The 16,961-nt window shown below is 36.7% G+C and overlaps 1 protein-coding gene across 1 annotated transcript; it reads left to right on the forward strand.

Moving 5' to 3' along the window:
- Nucleotides 1–252: 252 nt before the first annotated feature.
- LOC145468955 (transcription factor BTF3 homolog 4-like) lies at nt 253–9,372 on the forward strand. The gene is made up of 9 exons (XM_081452673.1): nt 253–415; nt 3,130–3,189; nt 3,815–3,928; nt 4,421–4,472; nt 5,780–5,836; nt 6,541–6,578; nt 7,567–7,618; nt 8,093–8,149; nt 9,090–9,372. The coding sequence occupies exons 2-9, from the start codon at nt 3,136–3,138 to the stop codon at nt 9,134–9,136; spliced, it is 471 nt and encodes a 156-aa protein (XP_081308799.1). The 5' UTR covers nt 253–415; nt 3,130–3,135; the 3' UTR covers nt 9,137–9,372.
- The last annotated feature ends 7,589 nt before the right edge of the window (nt 9,373–16,961 follow it).

Raw genomic sequence — 16,961 nt, forward strand, 5'->3', positions numbered from 1 at the left:
AAATGGTCTTTGCTATCTTATTCTAGATCTACAAAAAAATATATCAATAAAAAATAAATGATTCTGTGGTGAAATAAACAGTTTTCATGAGCTACATCAAAATATGACTTAGTTATGTTTCATTGTTTTTACTTTCAACTCGTGGCTAGTCTATTACTTTGCTAATCATTGGGAGGAGGGTCCAATCCGTTCTCGGGACAAAAGCTAAGAGGGAGGGCATCATGAAGACTGGGTACGAATTCCAAGTACTCAACCCAGTTTCTTTCGTCCGGAATAGTGCGCCTGCGCGATGAAGTCCCGTTCTCTTACGCCATCGCGCCGATCAAGTCATCCTCGTGTTTAGCGAAGGAAAAACTCTTTTGATGACATTTTAGCAGGGCTTTGTCTTTTCTGTTGTTACAAATATCACAAACAGGTAAGTTTTAGTTTACTTGTCTTTCGCAGGTCGTTTAAACTGTCCAAAATCTCTTCAGGTTTCGAAGTTAGCACTCTCGCGACTTTACTTGAAGTCGACGCATGGTTTCTGCATGCCCGCTGTATCCGTTTTGTGGTAGTTGAGTATGAATGGACTGATGTAGATAAAACTTTCTTGCTAGATGGGAGTAATCTTGTTGTTAACTCCACCATTGTCCTTGTTAGCGAAAATACCAAGAGTGTATATGCCTATAAAATGTAAACAAGCTTATATATGAAATCGTATCAGGAGGTAAGACCTACATAATTTCTAATGTTCTTTTTTGTGGAGCGTTCCATACTATAATTTAACACCGGCATGACTAGATGTTGGATAAGCTGGTGCATTTTGGGGTAATAATTTTAATTTCTGTTCTTTGATCATATTTCACCTTCACTCAATATCAGAAACAATGTCATTTCGTTGCATTGAAAATAGGAGTTCTTGTTTTCTTTTGACATTTCTTGAAAATACGCCTTTACAGTAGCATCTTGTTTTACTTTATTTTTTCATTCATAATAAATGAATTATTATAGATTTATAGAAATCAGGATGCTAATTCTTCTGTTGGAATATTATAACTTGGAAATATGTAAATAATAGTATATTGAAAATTTTTAAGTGGCAAATTTGTTAACGATTTCAATTACACCTTGTCAATATTTTTCTCAGCGCTTTAAAAGTATCAGGGTGTAATTATATATTAAGGCATTTTCATGCTTAACCTCAAAAATAACACTTTTTTGAGACCAAAAGAAGATCATAAACACTAGTTTAACATGCCCAGATTTTAGAAATGTATGCATTTGCTCACAGCTGCAATTTATGGCAATTTTGATGCACGGCAAAGGTCATGCAGTACCAGCTTTGATGCAAATGCATTCCATTGTGGCTGCGATTGTAATTGAGTGTAATGCAGAGTAGCCAGGGCTCGAAATTAACTTTTTTGTTCGGGAGCCAGCTGGTGACTAACAGAAAAATTTTGGTCGCCAGATGGTAAATTTTGGTCGCCAACTTATTTTATATATAACTTACACAAGATACGGTACTTTGCATGCAACAAAAGTCACAATTGAAGAGCGAAAACAATCAGAAACAACACGAGTAACACTTAGTTAGAAAGCTAGCATTGTTCTCAGGTGATATGTCTCTGGTCCGAAGGTGATGGTTGTCTCTATAGTCATTTTAAATGAAGCGAAGCATTAGACATTTTAAGTCCGTGGTATTCATTGTGAGACAAACTCGGGTCCTTGTGTATTTTCCCTTTGCTACTTCTTCGAAGTGCCGTTCTTTATTTTCTACTTGCTTTCCTCGGCACCTTTCGCTGTCGACAGTTTGGTGAAGTCCACCTTCCCTACATCAGCAACTAATGAAGGATTCAAAGTTTGGATTGACCTTTTGGCTGAATCTTGATACCCCGCACGTAAAAACTCACGTAATTCCTTCAACTGCTTGGTATGTGCCGTCATTTTCACGCCGAATGAAAAGCACATGGTGTTGAAGTGCACCTGCGATCCCAGTTTTGGAAGAAGCTGCTGAAACAATATGGCGCGCTGTGAGCGCAGTATTGACATGTCGAAATACATTCAATTTTTTCAATTATCTTGTAACATTCAGACATTATTTTACTGGGGACGGAAAGGTGAGTTGTATACTAGCTACCATATCCGATTGATTTCCTAATATGAAGATTTAAAAACAAAAGTTGTGTTGTGGTTTTCTTTAGTTATCGGACAAAACGCGAGTCGCCGGCTGGCGACTAGTTCTGAAAATTTAGTCACCAGTGCTCAATTTTTGGTCACATTGGCGACCAGTGAGTTGCAATTTCGAGCCCTGGTAGCTATTTTAACCTGCGTCAGTGGTTGTCAGGGGCCGGGGCGGAGGTGTGGTTTCCTGGCAATTAGTGCGCTGGACTCAGAATCAAGTGTAGGGCTGTCGATAAGGTCCATAATACATAGCAACTGTTACCACTGAGCCTGCATGATGGGTCCTTGAAGTTACTGGTGAACTTGCCTATGGTTCATACAAGTCACCCATAAAGTAACAAATTTGTCACAAGGGTGAAGATTTAGGCTACAGATGAATCAAAACTTTATGACAGCCCTGAAGTAGTCGCACGCTTCAGCCCTGGCTGGGGTCATTGTGTTGTGATCTTGGGCACCCAGGTGTATAAGAGGGTACCAGGGAAATTAATGGCAGGGTAACATTGCAATGGTCTAGCATCCCATTCGGGGGTGGTGATGGGGGGGGAGGTGTAGAAATACTCCTAGTCTCTACCTGCTATGGAAATGGAATTAAGTGCCAACCGTGAAGGGCGCTGGGCTTGAACACTCAATTTACCATGCCAGTGGTTGTCTGAGATTGATGATTGTTTCATTTATTTTATTTTAAAACAGATTTTTGTTTTTAGAATTTCTGGCCTTTTCTCCACTTGTGAATGATTGACTGAGTTCTAATTTCCATTGAAAGAAAAAAAAACTTATTTTCTGTTATGCTCTCCAAAGAAGAGAGCAAAAAGCATTTTGGCTTAGACCTCTGTTTCACTATCTGCAAATGTGTTCGCAATCATGATTGAAATGCAGTACACTCTAGGTTGCTCTGACCTATTTTTCATTTATAATCTAAAATAATGCAATTACTAGCAGATCAAGATAATTTGTTCTATCTTGTTGCAGATCATTATGAATCAAGAAAAGTTATCAAAACTTCAGAATCAAGTTAGAATAGGAGGGAAGGTAAGACTTGTTGCTAATGCTTATACTGTAGCTCTACTTGGAGTTGTACTTTGACTGAGCATAGGGTGCATAATATACATTTAAAAGTTATTAGATGTGCCTGGGAAGTTTGAAGAGAGCTCATGAAATTCTTGAATTGATGTTAAGATATAAAAGTATGTGTTCTGCCCACATTGTCACTCCAACATCTGCACAATCTAACATTACCAATATAAGCAAATTCATCTTCTCTCCCAAAGAGTAATTTTCTTGTAGGAGAGATCTTAGACACAATTTTGAGAAATGATTTTTGAAAGTACTGGCATCACATTTGATTTCAGGGGCAGGTTGGTTGAAAGGTGTATTAACAGAAGTATTAATTTTTCTGGTATAGAAATATTTTTCACGGCTTATGCTTTGGGTAGTTTGAGATTACTCAAACTCAAAATTGAAGGGAAAACAATATAAAAAGAAAACCTCACCAAAAAGTTACAAAACATAAATTACAATTCTTGCCAATCCTGGGTTAGCTTAATTGGGCTTTGAACAACCTGGCCCAGGTTCTTTGAAAGTGCTGACATGTAGTATTATAAATGCTCTTGGGATGTAGCTTGTCATTCATTGTATGTTATTCTAATAATCTCAGGGAACACCCAGAAGAAAAAAGAAGGTAGTTCACAGAACAGCAACAACAGATGATAAGAAATTGCAGAACACTCTTAAGAAGCTCTCAGTCAACACCATTCCTGGAATTGAAGAGGTTAGTTATTTTTTTATTTTTGATTTTTTCTTGATCCTGTTACATTTATGAAAGGTGGCAAAACGTAGTATCAACACAGGAACAATTTTGTTTTGCTAGAGCTAAGAGGTAATTACGTATACTGATACATGTATTTTGGTGAATCCAAGAAGAGTTTGGCATCATGAACTTTTTTTTTTAATTTAAAATTTTTTTTTATTTCATTCATAAACTGATCATAAACTGATCATAAACTCTTGAATAAAACCTTGCGGCTTTTTTATTTCTTTTTTTATCCAATTCCCCCCAGTTCATCACATCTTCATCGATGGTATTTGATTCAAATGTGATACATGTAGAATCAAGTTCATACAGGCCTTTGAAACCATGTTTGTAACTCTTTAGTAATATTATTGTATTTTATTCAGGTTATAACAAGCTATGAACAGTACATGTACACAACTGGCTCATGCATCCAGAATGTAGTAATAATTTTTTCCTTTCTTTTTGTAGGTGAACATGATCAAGGATGATGGAACGGTCATTCACTTTACTAATCCAAAAGGTAGGTATCTGTTAGAAGTAATATATCAAACAGGAAAGATGGTGTTTGACCACATTTCCAAACACAGAGACAAGAGTTGAAAACATGACCTGTAGCAGAGTATTTTTGACGAACTTCAAAACTAAAACTGTAAGGAGAAAACAGGGAAATAAAATCGTAAAAATCTATGCTAATTCAGATCAGATATCCAAGCACCATTATGGTCATGGTTTCCTTTATGTGATGAATTATAACGAGTTTGAGAAGGTTTAAGTCATATTACACCAGGGAAGAGAAACAAAGGTTATGAAACATGATAGCAAGACACTTTATTTGACTTGTAGTTTATTTTACAGCTTCTTCAAGTTATGTACATTGTTAACATCTCTTTGATTTTGTTACACTGTTTGTAAAATTGAAATGTGCTAGTCAGTATTGTCAAGGCTATTATTATTATTACTAACTGATTGTGAGGGCTGTACAGTCTGGGGAATATGGGCCTGAGGTCTTTGCAAGGTCCATACAAACATGACCGAGGGCCAGTATTCCTCAGTACAGCTTGAGCAAACTAGGTCAGGGAGTGGTCTATTTTATGGCACTTGAAAACCAAAACTACATGTTTCCTTGGAAATGGTCTGTATGGCAAAATCCTGACCGAGAAGAAACCATTCTGTATACCATAAATCCTCGAATAATTAGCGCCCCCCCCCCCCCTCTAATAAGCGCCTCTCCTATCGGCCAAAATTTAAAATAAGCACCCCCGCTCAAATAAGTGCCCCCTCCCCTCCCCTCCCCCCATTTTGTGGACGAGTACTGAGACAACAAAGGATGTATAGTTTTATCCATGTAGTATTAGATTTGTACACTGTTTCAGTTTGCGAACAGGTTAGGTGAACACAATGAACAGGTTACTTACTAATGGTGTCGCGATTTAAACTTTAGGATCAACTTTTTATGTCAATAAACAGCTTATGTTGTTTACATGCAGATGATGTATTTTAAAAAAATGATTATGTCAGGCCACCATTTGGGAAAAATTAAGTAAGTGCCCCCCCTCGATTAAGTGCCCCCTCAAATAAGCTCCCCCCATCTTCTCCTAAATTTGAAATAAGCACCCTGGGTGCTAATTCAAGGATTTACAATACTTTGATTTACCTCAAGACTACCTTCTCACATGATAAGATTTGATACTTCAAGTCACTTTAGGAGATATAAGGGATGGCACAACCCTCAAACTTCTCACTCCAGCGTTTTAACATTTCATGTGATACTTTCATGTGTCTTCCTTGTGCTGTTAACCTAACTTTGAGTTGTTCTGTTGTATTTAGTGCAAGCTTCCCTTGGATCTAACATTTTTGCAGTGGTTGGTCAGTCTGAAAATAAATGTAAGTAATGAGGACGAACTTCAATAGTTTTAACAAAATTAGCCCTTCTTTTTTTCTTCTTGACACTTTCCATCTTTTTGTGAAGTAGAAGTATCATGTTGTCATCAAGCTACTAAGGCATTGAGATTTTTATTGTTGGACATTTTAACTTCCCAACCACAGTGGCATCAGTAATTTGCATGTAGGCAAGTGAAAGGCAGCCCTGTAAGATATTTTGCTGTAGCAGGAAGGATTTCCAAAGTAGTAGGCTATAAAGCACCAAATTGGATTAGTCAGGATTAGTGATTAGTTTCAGGTTTTATCTTTTTGTACATATTGTTCTCTCTGGGCTGGAAATAATGGTTACATGGTTGCTTGTAAAGATTACCAGCCACATAAATTCTACCTGAGTGTCATCTCACATCGTGTCACAAAATGAAAGACTAGGCAATGCAACGCAATGGCAGCCAGGCATGCAGGCAACCCAATGCAACAATGTGGCCAGTGGTTATTTCCAGCCCTGTTTCATGTGGTAAAATAACTTTATTGTGTGGGTATTCAGTCTTCCTGACAAAGGGGTCTTATTCTGAAAGATGTCTAACTTATTTAAGAACTATGGGCACTCTACCAGAAGCATTCCAATAGAATAGAATAATTTCTGTGTTTGGCTGAACTGCAGTGTGGCTTGTTGTATCCTAACTCAAGTGATGTCCTTTTTTTTTTAGCAATCACTGAATTGCTTCCTGGAATTTTGAATCAGTTGGTAAGTACTCTGTTCTGAAAGATGCGTGGTTCAACGTACTGATGATGAACTTTCCTTTTCTGCTTAGCACAGTAAAGCAGCTTGCAGCTTATCATGGTTCCTTTTCAGTGCTGGAAATAATTTTTATTATTATGTAACAGCTTAAGTGTCAATTCAATCTCTCTTTTGTTCAGACACATCGCAAATTTGGTTGGACATTGATTAGCATTCTATGTACATGTACCGGTACATACCCATTGTTTATGTATACAACTCATCCGATGACTCATTCGGTAGCTATACATAAAGTAGTAAGAACCTTAAACAATGCACTACGAGGCAATTTTCAAAGCAAAACTGATATTTGTTTCACACTTCATAAAAACCTGGAGAGGTTGTTAAAGCATTTAACAAACCACAAAATGGTATGAGTTAAATTTTTGTCATGCTTCAAAGCAAAGATGGTCGTACAGTGAGATCTTCATGACTTTATTGTAAAATTAGTCAAACAGTATCTGATAACCAACTGTTATTTCCAGCACTGTTTCAGCCTCGTCAAAAGAGAGAATGAGTTTGACTAACTTACAATAGGGTAAATTTTAAGGTTCACATTTACATTATTAGGCTACTTCAAGTAACTGCAATGCTGACTAATAGTAAAGAGCTCAAATTCTTTCAGTCCAGAGCTCATTTATGCTGTAAATTGTAACTGAAACTTTAATAGGAAAAAGCTCAAAATATAGGGAGGTGTGGGTAAGAACAAAGGTTCTTACTCTTACTGTTTATGTATGATATTGTGTGCTTCATGTAGCATTACTTTTTTTGGCGCACTAAGCATGTGTAAATTTTTTTTCTGGCAGTGGTCGTGCGCATGAAATTTTTTGGTATGGGAGTATGCTTCAGGATTTTTTTTCAAAATCATCCACCCCTCTCTCAAAAGTACAACTCCCCAAAGTACAACTATTTTGTTTAAGGTGACACTAATGCTTGTTTTGTTTCTTGTGTTAAGGGTAATGATAGCTTGACCAATTTGAGGCGGCTGGCTGAGAAATTTCCACCAGGTGAGATAACACTTGTGACCACTGTGAAAGAAAAATAGTTCAAAATAGTGGTTAAGATGATGGAATGGATTTTTGAGAACACCCAAAATAAAAGCCAAAATTTTAGTTTTCCAGTTACATTTTGTATTATTTTGCTAACATGGTCTGACATCATGACAATGTTTATTTTTCACGGTTTGAAATAAATAGGGTGATGTTAGGCCAAGGAAACAGAAAAACAGTTAGAAAATAGCGGGGAGTTTTAAATAACACAATTTGAAATAGCGATAGTAAGTGACTGAAAAAACAAGGGCAAATCCAAGGGAAATCGGTTGAGTTTGAAATAACAGGAATTTGAAATAACCAAGTTTGGATTAACAGGGGCCAACTCTATTACATTCCATTTACAGTACATAAAATGTAAGTAATACACTCTAAGACCAATTTGTTAATGGTTTTGATCTTTTAACTGGTGTATTGTTGTCTCTTTCACAGCTGATGTTGGCCATGTACCAGCTCTGACTGAGGAGGTTGATGATGATGACGTCCCAGGTAATAATGCATTGTAAAATAGCCATGTCAATAAATAACCAATAAAATGTCCATGCATTCCATTTTTTGTGGTTCAATTTTACCCTTGGTAAAATTTAGTATTTTCACTTAATTTGGTGTGTTGTGATACATTTTAGAAAACAGTCCTAAGAAAATTTGGCGCTGATTGGTTAAAAATTGTGTTGCTATAACTCGATGGAACTAGCACGAGCTGTTGACGTAATGATGGCACAAGCAAAGAGAATTTACACTTTGATAATCAAAGTTAACAAGCTGTTTTCCTTTCTTTCATCACATTGTTATCTAAAAGAAATAGAAAACATGTTCTCCATGTTTCTATCAAGTTATAGAAACACTCATGAAAGTTTGGGAGAACTCGAAAAAGCTGTAGAAACACTCGCCTGCGGCTCGTGTTCCCACAGCATTTCTCGTTCTCCCAAACTTCCACTCGTGTTTCTGTAACTAAATAGATTCAACAAGGCACATGTTTTCTATTTCTTAAATAATATATTGTAATCTATATGAAACATTTAGGAAAATACCAAATAGGCCATATTCGTATTTTTGGTATTGGGCTGGAACTAGCTTGCAATGGAGGCTCGTGCGAGGGAATAACATTAAAAAGAGAGAAATAAGTTTTTTTACACTTGACTCTTCAAGCAATCACCAAACATTTTTGATTATGTGTACTCTTTCAAGTGTTAAGAACGTAGTCTATATCCTGAGAAAATGACTCTGAAACCCTGTAGCCTGTCACTGTACTTCATGAAATGAGTGTTTCATTATTGAAATGTTAAATGCCATTCCATTCAAACCAAATGATCATTTTGTTTACATCACACAGCACATGATTGTCGGTGTTTTTGTATAGTTGTTTTGTGCTGTAATTCAACTGGTTTGGCTGTGTATTCTGATTTTCAAACCTTTTTCTCTTCCACAGAATTAGTTGAGAATTTTGATGAGCCCTCTAAAGCAGAAGGTGTTTAAAGAGACGTTGAGTGTGGTTTGGATGACTCAACACCATCTACTGATGCCACCACACAAGTGCTGTGGCCTACAAAACTATAAACAAACCTTGTAGCCTTTTTTCATTGTATATGTCATAGTTGACGAGACAAATTTTGTAGGTGTCCTGTGCGATCTTTGGTGTTGAGTTCTTGATACACCAGCAATTTACTGGGTTGTCAATAAACTAATGGGAAACTTGCTTCTCCTGTTTTGTTGTGATGTGTAGTGTGTTATACATTCTGCTACATATGGGTTGTTGACGAAGCTTGTTCAGTCAAGATGGCTGTATTTGGCCAAGTTTTTCTTTTTTGCGTGTTTGTGGACCGAGATGGAGTCGAGGTCCATAAACTCAAAGAGAATATAATCCTAAATTAAAAGTTATCCAACCGCATTCGTCTGAATCATGTACAACTCATAAACGCAGGTTTCTAAAATCACACACACACTCAAAAAAGGGAATCAGATAAACAGCAAAAAAAGCTCCAGTCTTCCCGCAAATTTGCCGCTTGGTGAATTTTTTTGAAATTCAAGCACGTTCACTCATTACTATTCATATTTCATCTTCACCTTCGCACGCGGTAACTACCAAGTGAAGGGAAAGTAAAGTTGCGTTGATTCTTCGTTAATAATCTTCAAGAAACTAGTTCCCGCGTTGAAAATGGCTGATTTGAACGACAACAAGGAGGCCTTTGTCTTACCGTGCACTGAAAGGGCCCTGAATAAGTGGTTAATGTACCTATTGGTAGAGGAGATGAAGACTTTCAAGCGCACCGTCCACAGTGTCGAGGTAACTCACTATAGTTTCTTTACATTTAGTCTTCTCTGTGCATATTGTTTAAAGAGGTTTATTTCTTTACTCCAGTAATATTCTCACCGTGTCGGATAGAATAGCGAATTCAAAACGGTTTCTCTACTACGTCGAAACCGAAGTTTATATTTGCATGCTTGAACGTTGTTTACCTGGAATAACTTGGTTGAAAATGTCTTGAAGCGAGATGTACATTTATAATTCCGTTCTTTTTGACAACCCTGATTTAATCGAATTGATATTTTCGGGTGAATCGTTTTTTTATTTTATTTTATTTTGTGCTCGTAATAAAAAGGAAAAACTGTCATATACGAGATTTGTTTTACAATAAATTTCTTTAAAATGATTATTTTCCGCATAAAGGTTACATTTCTAAGATCGGGTTTGCACTGTTACGCAAAACAAACAGAAGTGTAGCGGCTCTCGTAAGCTTGTAATTCTCTTCATTGTTAGCAACTGTTATTGTTTTAGGGCTAGGGGCATTGTTTCTGTTGTTTGTTCTATTGTTCTCTCAAAGGGTATCAAGCCATTCATGTGAGACCTTACGAAAGCTGCTACATCACCCAAACTGAATTTCTCACTCCTCACTATATCTGACGCAAGATTCTTACATTTTAAAGTCATTCAGTGTTTTCAACAAGTGAAACATGTAATATCCCGACAGTGACTTGATTTTTCCCATTGATGAGTGTTTGTTCAGAGAAGTTGTTAATAATTCACTAGTGCATTATTGACGTGCTTTCTAGCTGGGTTCATTTTTCTAGGACTTAAAAATTTCAAGGGGCACGGGCATGGGGATGTAAGTTATCAGGAATTTGACGAACCATCCATTTATCTCTTTTTTTCAGTGATTTTGTCGATGTCTCAAGCAAGATTGTATCTCGTGTATCAACAAGCACAACGCTGTAAGGTAAGACAGATTGTTTACATTAGTTTATAGTGTTTTAGGATGACGTTTTAAGAAACGGGAAAAGGAAAGCGAGGGTGGACTTTTAGTTATTTGGAAACATATTTTACTTTTTCAGCTGGCATGGCGATGACACTCTTGATTATATTCTTCAAGCCTGAAGAAGATTGTTCACTATATCTATGGAACAGTTTCAAAGCCAATAGGTAAGTAACATATTCCTATTGTTAGTCTTTCGCGGAAGGAGCGAGGTGGGTGTTAAAGGCTTTGTGTCGACGTTTAGAGACTGGTGACGAAGGAAGTTTTCAAGCGTCACTGCTTGATTTGTTTTGCAGTTATAAGGAAGATGTCACTATTTACCATCTTAAGCTTCTTGATACTGGCTGAAGAGGACCGAGTAGGATTGTGTCTCACTTGTGTGCAAAAAGCTCACAGCCATGAGGTAAGAATGACTGTCAATGATATTATAGAGGATGTCTGGTAGCCTGTATAATATATATATAGAGACACTACTGATCCTGACTGGAGGTTTTTTTTATACTGAGCATCTCCTTGCCAATAGTGGTCTATATATTGCAGGGGAATGTATGGCGAGTAATCATTTTGATTCTTAGACTTCGGAAACCATCCCTTCATTTAGTTTTCTGTTTTAATTTTGCGGGGAAGGTGGGGGATTTCTCATTCCAGACATTCAAAAGTTGCAGTTTGGCATAAGAAATGACAGGAATCGAACAGGACTTTACTTTGCTGTAGGGAAATTATCAACTGAGACTGGAAAAATCTTCTCAAGGAAAAACTCAGATTGAATATTTGTTTTTTTTGTTAAGGGTATCTTTCAGAAGCTTTTTGTGACATTTATGAAGAACTTCACCACGATTTTCTTTACATTTTCAGATACCTGGATGATGTACACGCTGTACGAAGATTGGCTACCCCATCTGAGTGTGAAGCAATCACAAACAAGGTAATGGTGAGATTTTTTTAAATTAAAATGGCAATTCTTCAACATTCGATCAGACTTGTGATCAAACGCTCTTTTTAACATCCTTAGTTCCAACCTTAAAATATAAATTCTCCTTGCTAAGTTTCATACATTTCTGTTCATGTCATTGCTGAGATTTTGGGGGTACATCAAGACATTATTTCTAGTTACCTATGTTCTTTATTCTTGTCACCGATCTTTCCGTCGTCGTGTTAGAAGGGAAGGTTAGGGGGTGTAGGAAGCGGGATTGTACCCAGTGGGAGGTACTTTGGAAGGAGAAGGCTTCGTTTCAAAAGTATGAAGTATAACAGTTTCACATCATCAATGAAAGTTACCTTGAAAAACGTGAAGAAAAAACTGAAAAGCCTAAATGACCCGATGAAGTAATAATTAAAGCCGAGTCAAAAGGTCCATCGTCCGCAATTAAACTTATGCAGAATCTAACGTCAACAAATGGGATGGAAAATCTAATTTGCACCAGAGCGTGCATCCAACTATATTTAACGGTCACCAAAATACAAAAAAACGCGAAGTATATATCAAGAGGCAACTTTAAGCTTTAACTTGCTTATCAATTATCTCCACTAGACCGCAAATATACAGTCGGATCTTTAAATTACTACATTATATTTCTTCAGGGACAAATGAAGAACGGTTTTGGGCAGAAAGCTTGAAGAATTGGAAACAAAGATGACATTAACTGGATGATGAAAATTATAGGTAGGTTTGATCGATTGATTTGTTTCAATGCAGCAGAATAGTAAAAAGAGTGCCTGGCAGAGGCTGCTGATATCTCAGTTATCGGGTTTTTGTCGCCATTTTCTCAGCTATGAGTTAAAATCTTAACCAGACTGTATTAACGCGGTTGCGTAAATTTTGAGAAGTCATATCAGAGACCATTGTCACCAGGAAGTTCACAGTGCGTTTAATGCTCTCGGATGTTCGAGAAAAGAACAATGGCAATGTGATTATATATTTACCAGAACAACAAAGCAATTCAATCCTGCGATAAATTAACTCATAATTACTTCTTTTAATAATTTTGCATTTGCTACTCGCAAAGTTTTTGAAAACTTGAGAATTTTCACCAAAAACAACTTCCAATGGGAACTCCAGAAAATCGATTTCAAAGCTCAGAGAAATTGTGCAAATCATCAGTTTCATTTCGCCAGTACTTTCGAGTGTTTCATATGAACGTCAAAATTTCTTTTCGACATTTGGTGTTGTTAGGAATGATTTATTTTGAGAAGATATTTAAAACAGTCGCACAGAAGTTTGCAATACAATGTAAATAATCTTGGTGCTCGTTACTGAACCCCTGGCGGATTCTCTCTTAACACGTTTGATTGGAAAGTTTCAGATGCCTCATAGGAAATCTTGAAGACGCGTATTAGAATATGTAGATGGGTTTTTCTGTTTCTTTTTTTTTTGGGGGGGGGGGGGGGACACTTTCTAAAATCTATAAGGTCGGATTGAAATTTGTAGGTGTCGTTTTGAAATTCTCTTGCCATCATTTTGAAATTGGTAGAGATCTTTGCGCAATTCTGTAGCCATTGTTTGAAATTTGTAGGTGTGGTTTTTAAAGGATCGAGCTCAGTCACGGTATTCTGGGTTATTTTGGTCACATACAAAATTACCTTTAAATGGTAGGAAACTTGTAAATAACAGTTTAATAAGACAGACAAACACCAAAGAGATAATGATAAACCATAAAGGAACAAGGATGGCTAAGGATGGAGAAGATTAACACGGATTACAAACGACGAATTTGAAAAATTGAGGCTAAACTTTTCAATATGCGCAAACCCTGACTGAGCTCCTTTAAACTTCATTCATGTCTTTTTGAGTTAGATCTGTAGAAACTTATTTCAAATTTTGAGCTCGCCCATTTGTGCTGGTTTTTTTTGTTCAAAAATGCGTAGACAACTTTTTGGAAACTTGTGCATGTATCTCCTTTGTTGAAACTTGCGGACGCCGTTTTTGAAATCTTGTGCACGGCTTTTCACATTTTGTAAACTGCCATTTTGAAATCGATAGCTGCCTTTTCTAAATTTTTTAAAATACGGTCTTTTCAAACTGATTTTAAAGGTAATTTGAAGTCTTCAGGTTTGATGAAAGCAGTTGAAAAAGCATCTCCATTATTTCTAGTTTTAGCATTCTGTTCTTATATTACAATTTTCAATCAGTTTGGCGATTTTTGTAGCACTTCTTTGAATAATTTAGAAGCTTAAGATGGCGGATTTTAAATTTCGTTGTGATGCCGTAAATGAATGTGCCGTCGTTCAAAATGAACAACTTTGGATGTTTTGCACTACGTACCATTGACATAGCTTAAGTATTTAGAAGAGGAGGATGCGTTTTCGTCCCCTTCTTCCGCCCCCCTCCCCCCCCAATCCCCTCTCCGGACGAAGATTACACTTAATACCGGTTGGAAGCTTGGCAGTAACTTTTTTCCTACGCTACAGTCATCAAATGCTCGCATAGAAACAGTTTGAATGATGCCTATCTTGAGTTTACAGACCACGAATAGTTCAGTAAGTTTTTCTCAGTAAGATTAACTCTTTTTCATGCTTCAGAATGGTGGATCGAAGCAAAGAAATATTTCGTTCACAGCTTTTCGTGAAATTTAGAATAACTGAGCCTTTACAAATTTTGAAGTTTTTAGACCTCTTTTGAAAATTTTTTTGACAATAGTTTAAAATTTATCTGTAAATTATTTCTGTTTCTGGTTATGCCACGTTTGACTTTTTTCTAAATAGCGAATTTAATTCTTTCGGTGGTTTCATCAACGATACAAAAGGTGATTTGTTCACATGAGCAGCATCAGAAATCTTACAGGTTACAGAGCAGGGACAAAGAAGCTTCCATATTATAGCTTTGTTGTGTTTTTAATCATTGGATATCTCTCAGTCTTCTAAGCGAGGAGGTACCGAGACTCTGGTCTCAGGGGCTTTTATTGCACGGACTTTAATACTTATTGCACGGTCTTCTACTGCTAAAGTTGGTACTACTTGTCTAACAAATGCACACGTACTTAAAATCTTATTGGTAGCCACGTGTGGGCCACACGGCGCGAGCTGACCTTGGAGGATTAAACATCTTTTTTAGAACACGAACTCAAACACTTTCACGCGACTTTCAGAAACGAACTACAAAGTTCTTGAAAGAGCCAATAGAAGCTAAAGCTTAGTGAACTAGAAACAAAAACAGGATCTTGGTGGGAGATTTAGAGCCAAGGCCAGTAGACAAACCCAAACATTACCATCGAGGGGTATTGTTCGGAGCTTAAGTACTCTTGATAAACTAAGATAAACAACTTAAAGTCATACGACTCTCCGTGTGAGCAGTCGGATCCTAGAATCACAAGACTAACGTGGTGGCTACAAAATGATAAACAATTGGTGATCACGAACCAGAACTCTTAATTCTAAAAATTCGATAAAGTTGATTGATCTCCATAAAAATATAATAAAGCGTTTGAACATGGAGAGCATAAAATGTTAGGTGAGAAGTAGAGTATGTTACTGTTTTTACCTCAGGAAATAGCACAAAAATTTACTGATTCGTTTTTATGATGGCCCAGAAACATGTTTATCCAGGACACTGTAGCATTGTTGTTCCTATACACTTTATTTGCTAACCTAAGAATTGAGATAATTCACCAAATGTTTCTCCTACTGTCAAGTTATATTGACACCTGTGAAAATAATTGGTCTAAAGTAGTAAAAAGGGACTGCATTACAGATGGCGTGTCTTGAAAAGTCATTTGAAATTTGTCGTTATGTCCCTCAGGGGTAGCCATTTTAATATGTCTTACCCGTTTATAATTTTTCCTGACATTTCTTCACTTTGAAAGTAATTTTGTGTAAACCAGAAAAAAAGACTCTAAGTGTTGTGACATAGCTTCTGTAACAGCTTGCATATTTCTTTTAATTTTGATTACTTCAGAAACAAGGCAAGAATTCTGAAATAGCTTTTTGTGCAGTGTATAGTAAAGACTAATAATTGTTCTCACGTGCGATCGATTTTGTTTTACATTTATAAGCGTTTTTCTGCTCATTTGACAGTCTGGAAAATCATTTGTGTTTTTGATGCTCAAGAAAACAAGAATTTATTACAAAAATATTAAGTGCTCAAGGTTACTGCTTAATGATCTGCACATGAACACAAATACTGAACGATGGTTTCGGCCTTAGCTGACGTCAGTCTAGTTGCATGCATAATAGCGGTCTATACGTCAAATATCTCTGGGTGATACGTCATTATTCGTGATTTACCGATCGCCACGGATTGGTCGGGATTTTCGTGTTGCGATAGCTGATCAAGCCGATCATTACAAATTGATCATAACCTGATTTATTTTGCGACCATATCAGTGTTCAGTTTCTTACTAGCTAGGCAACCTTCAGAGAACACCGATAAAAAGGACTTAAAACTCACTATACGGTGATCGAGTCTCGTAGTTATCTGGATGTGTTCCACTAGTCTTTCGCTACTATCCTACAAAAGATAGCGTTTCATTCGACCAAAATAAAAACACGAAAAAATAAAAAATCTGTTGTTCTGCATGTCAGTCAAAATGTGCGATAAGCTGTCATAATGATTCAAGGTTATTGTTCTGCTCATTAAACCGTTTGTTTGACGATATTATTGTTATTTTATTTTTCAGTCGTTGACAAGGGGATTTTTGTGATGTTTGTGTCTGGAAACTAGCTTAGATTTAAATATTGCTCCACCAAAATGTTGACTTGAAAGAATTGAAATGCGAGGTAATAAAAAGTGGGAAGGGTTTTTTCAAATGTATTTTTAAATTTATACCCCTCCAGCTTGAGAACGCGAATTTGATGTGCTACTAGTGCCAACATGTGATGCAGGGGAATAAAAAAGCTCGAGTTTTCCACGTCGCGTAAAAGCCGAAAACTTTCATCGGAAGAAAATTCAAATTGAGTTCATGAAAACTCTCTTTTTTTAGTATTCACCAGTGGACTTAGAAGTCAAAGCTTTTTGTAAAATTCAAAATACCGTTGAGTTGACAAAACAATTTACATATCACGGCCGACAATGCAATCATTCGCTCAGTATTTCTTACTATTTTTCTCGCTGTTTT

The sequence above is a fragment of the Orbicella franksi genome, chromosome 14 (assembly GCF_964199315.1).
Source record: "Orbicella franksi chromosome 14, jaOrbFran1.1, whole genome shotgun sequence".
NCBI classification, from domain to species: Eukaryota; Metazoa; Cnidaria; class Anthozoa; order Scleractinia; family Merulinidae; genus Orbicella; species Orbicella franksi.

Excerpts from the sequence above, each read along its gene's own strand:
- LOC145468955 (XM_081452673.1), top strand. The coding sequence starts at position 3,136 with ATGAATCAAGAAAAGTTATCAAAACTTCAGAATCAAGTTAGAATAGGA. Across the intron at positions 3,929-4,420 it reads CCATTCCTGGAATTGAAGAG|GTGAACATGATCAAGGATGA; the intron begins GTTAGTTATTTT and ends TTCTTTTTGTAG. Across the intron at positions 8,150-9,089 it reads TGATGATGATGACGTCCCAG|AATTAGTTGAGAATTTTGAT; the intron begins GTAATAATGCAT and ends TCTCTTCCACAG.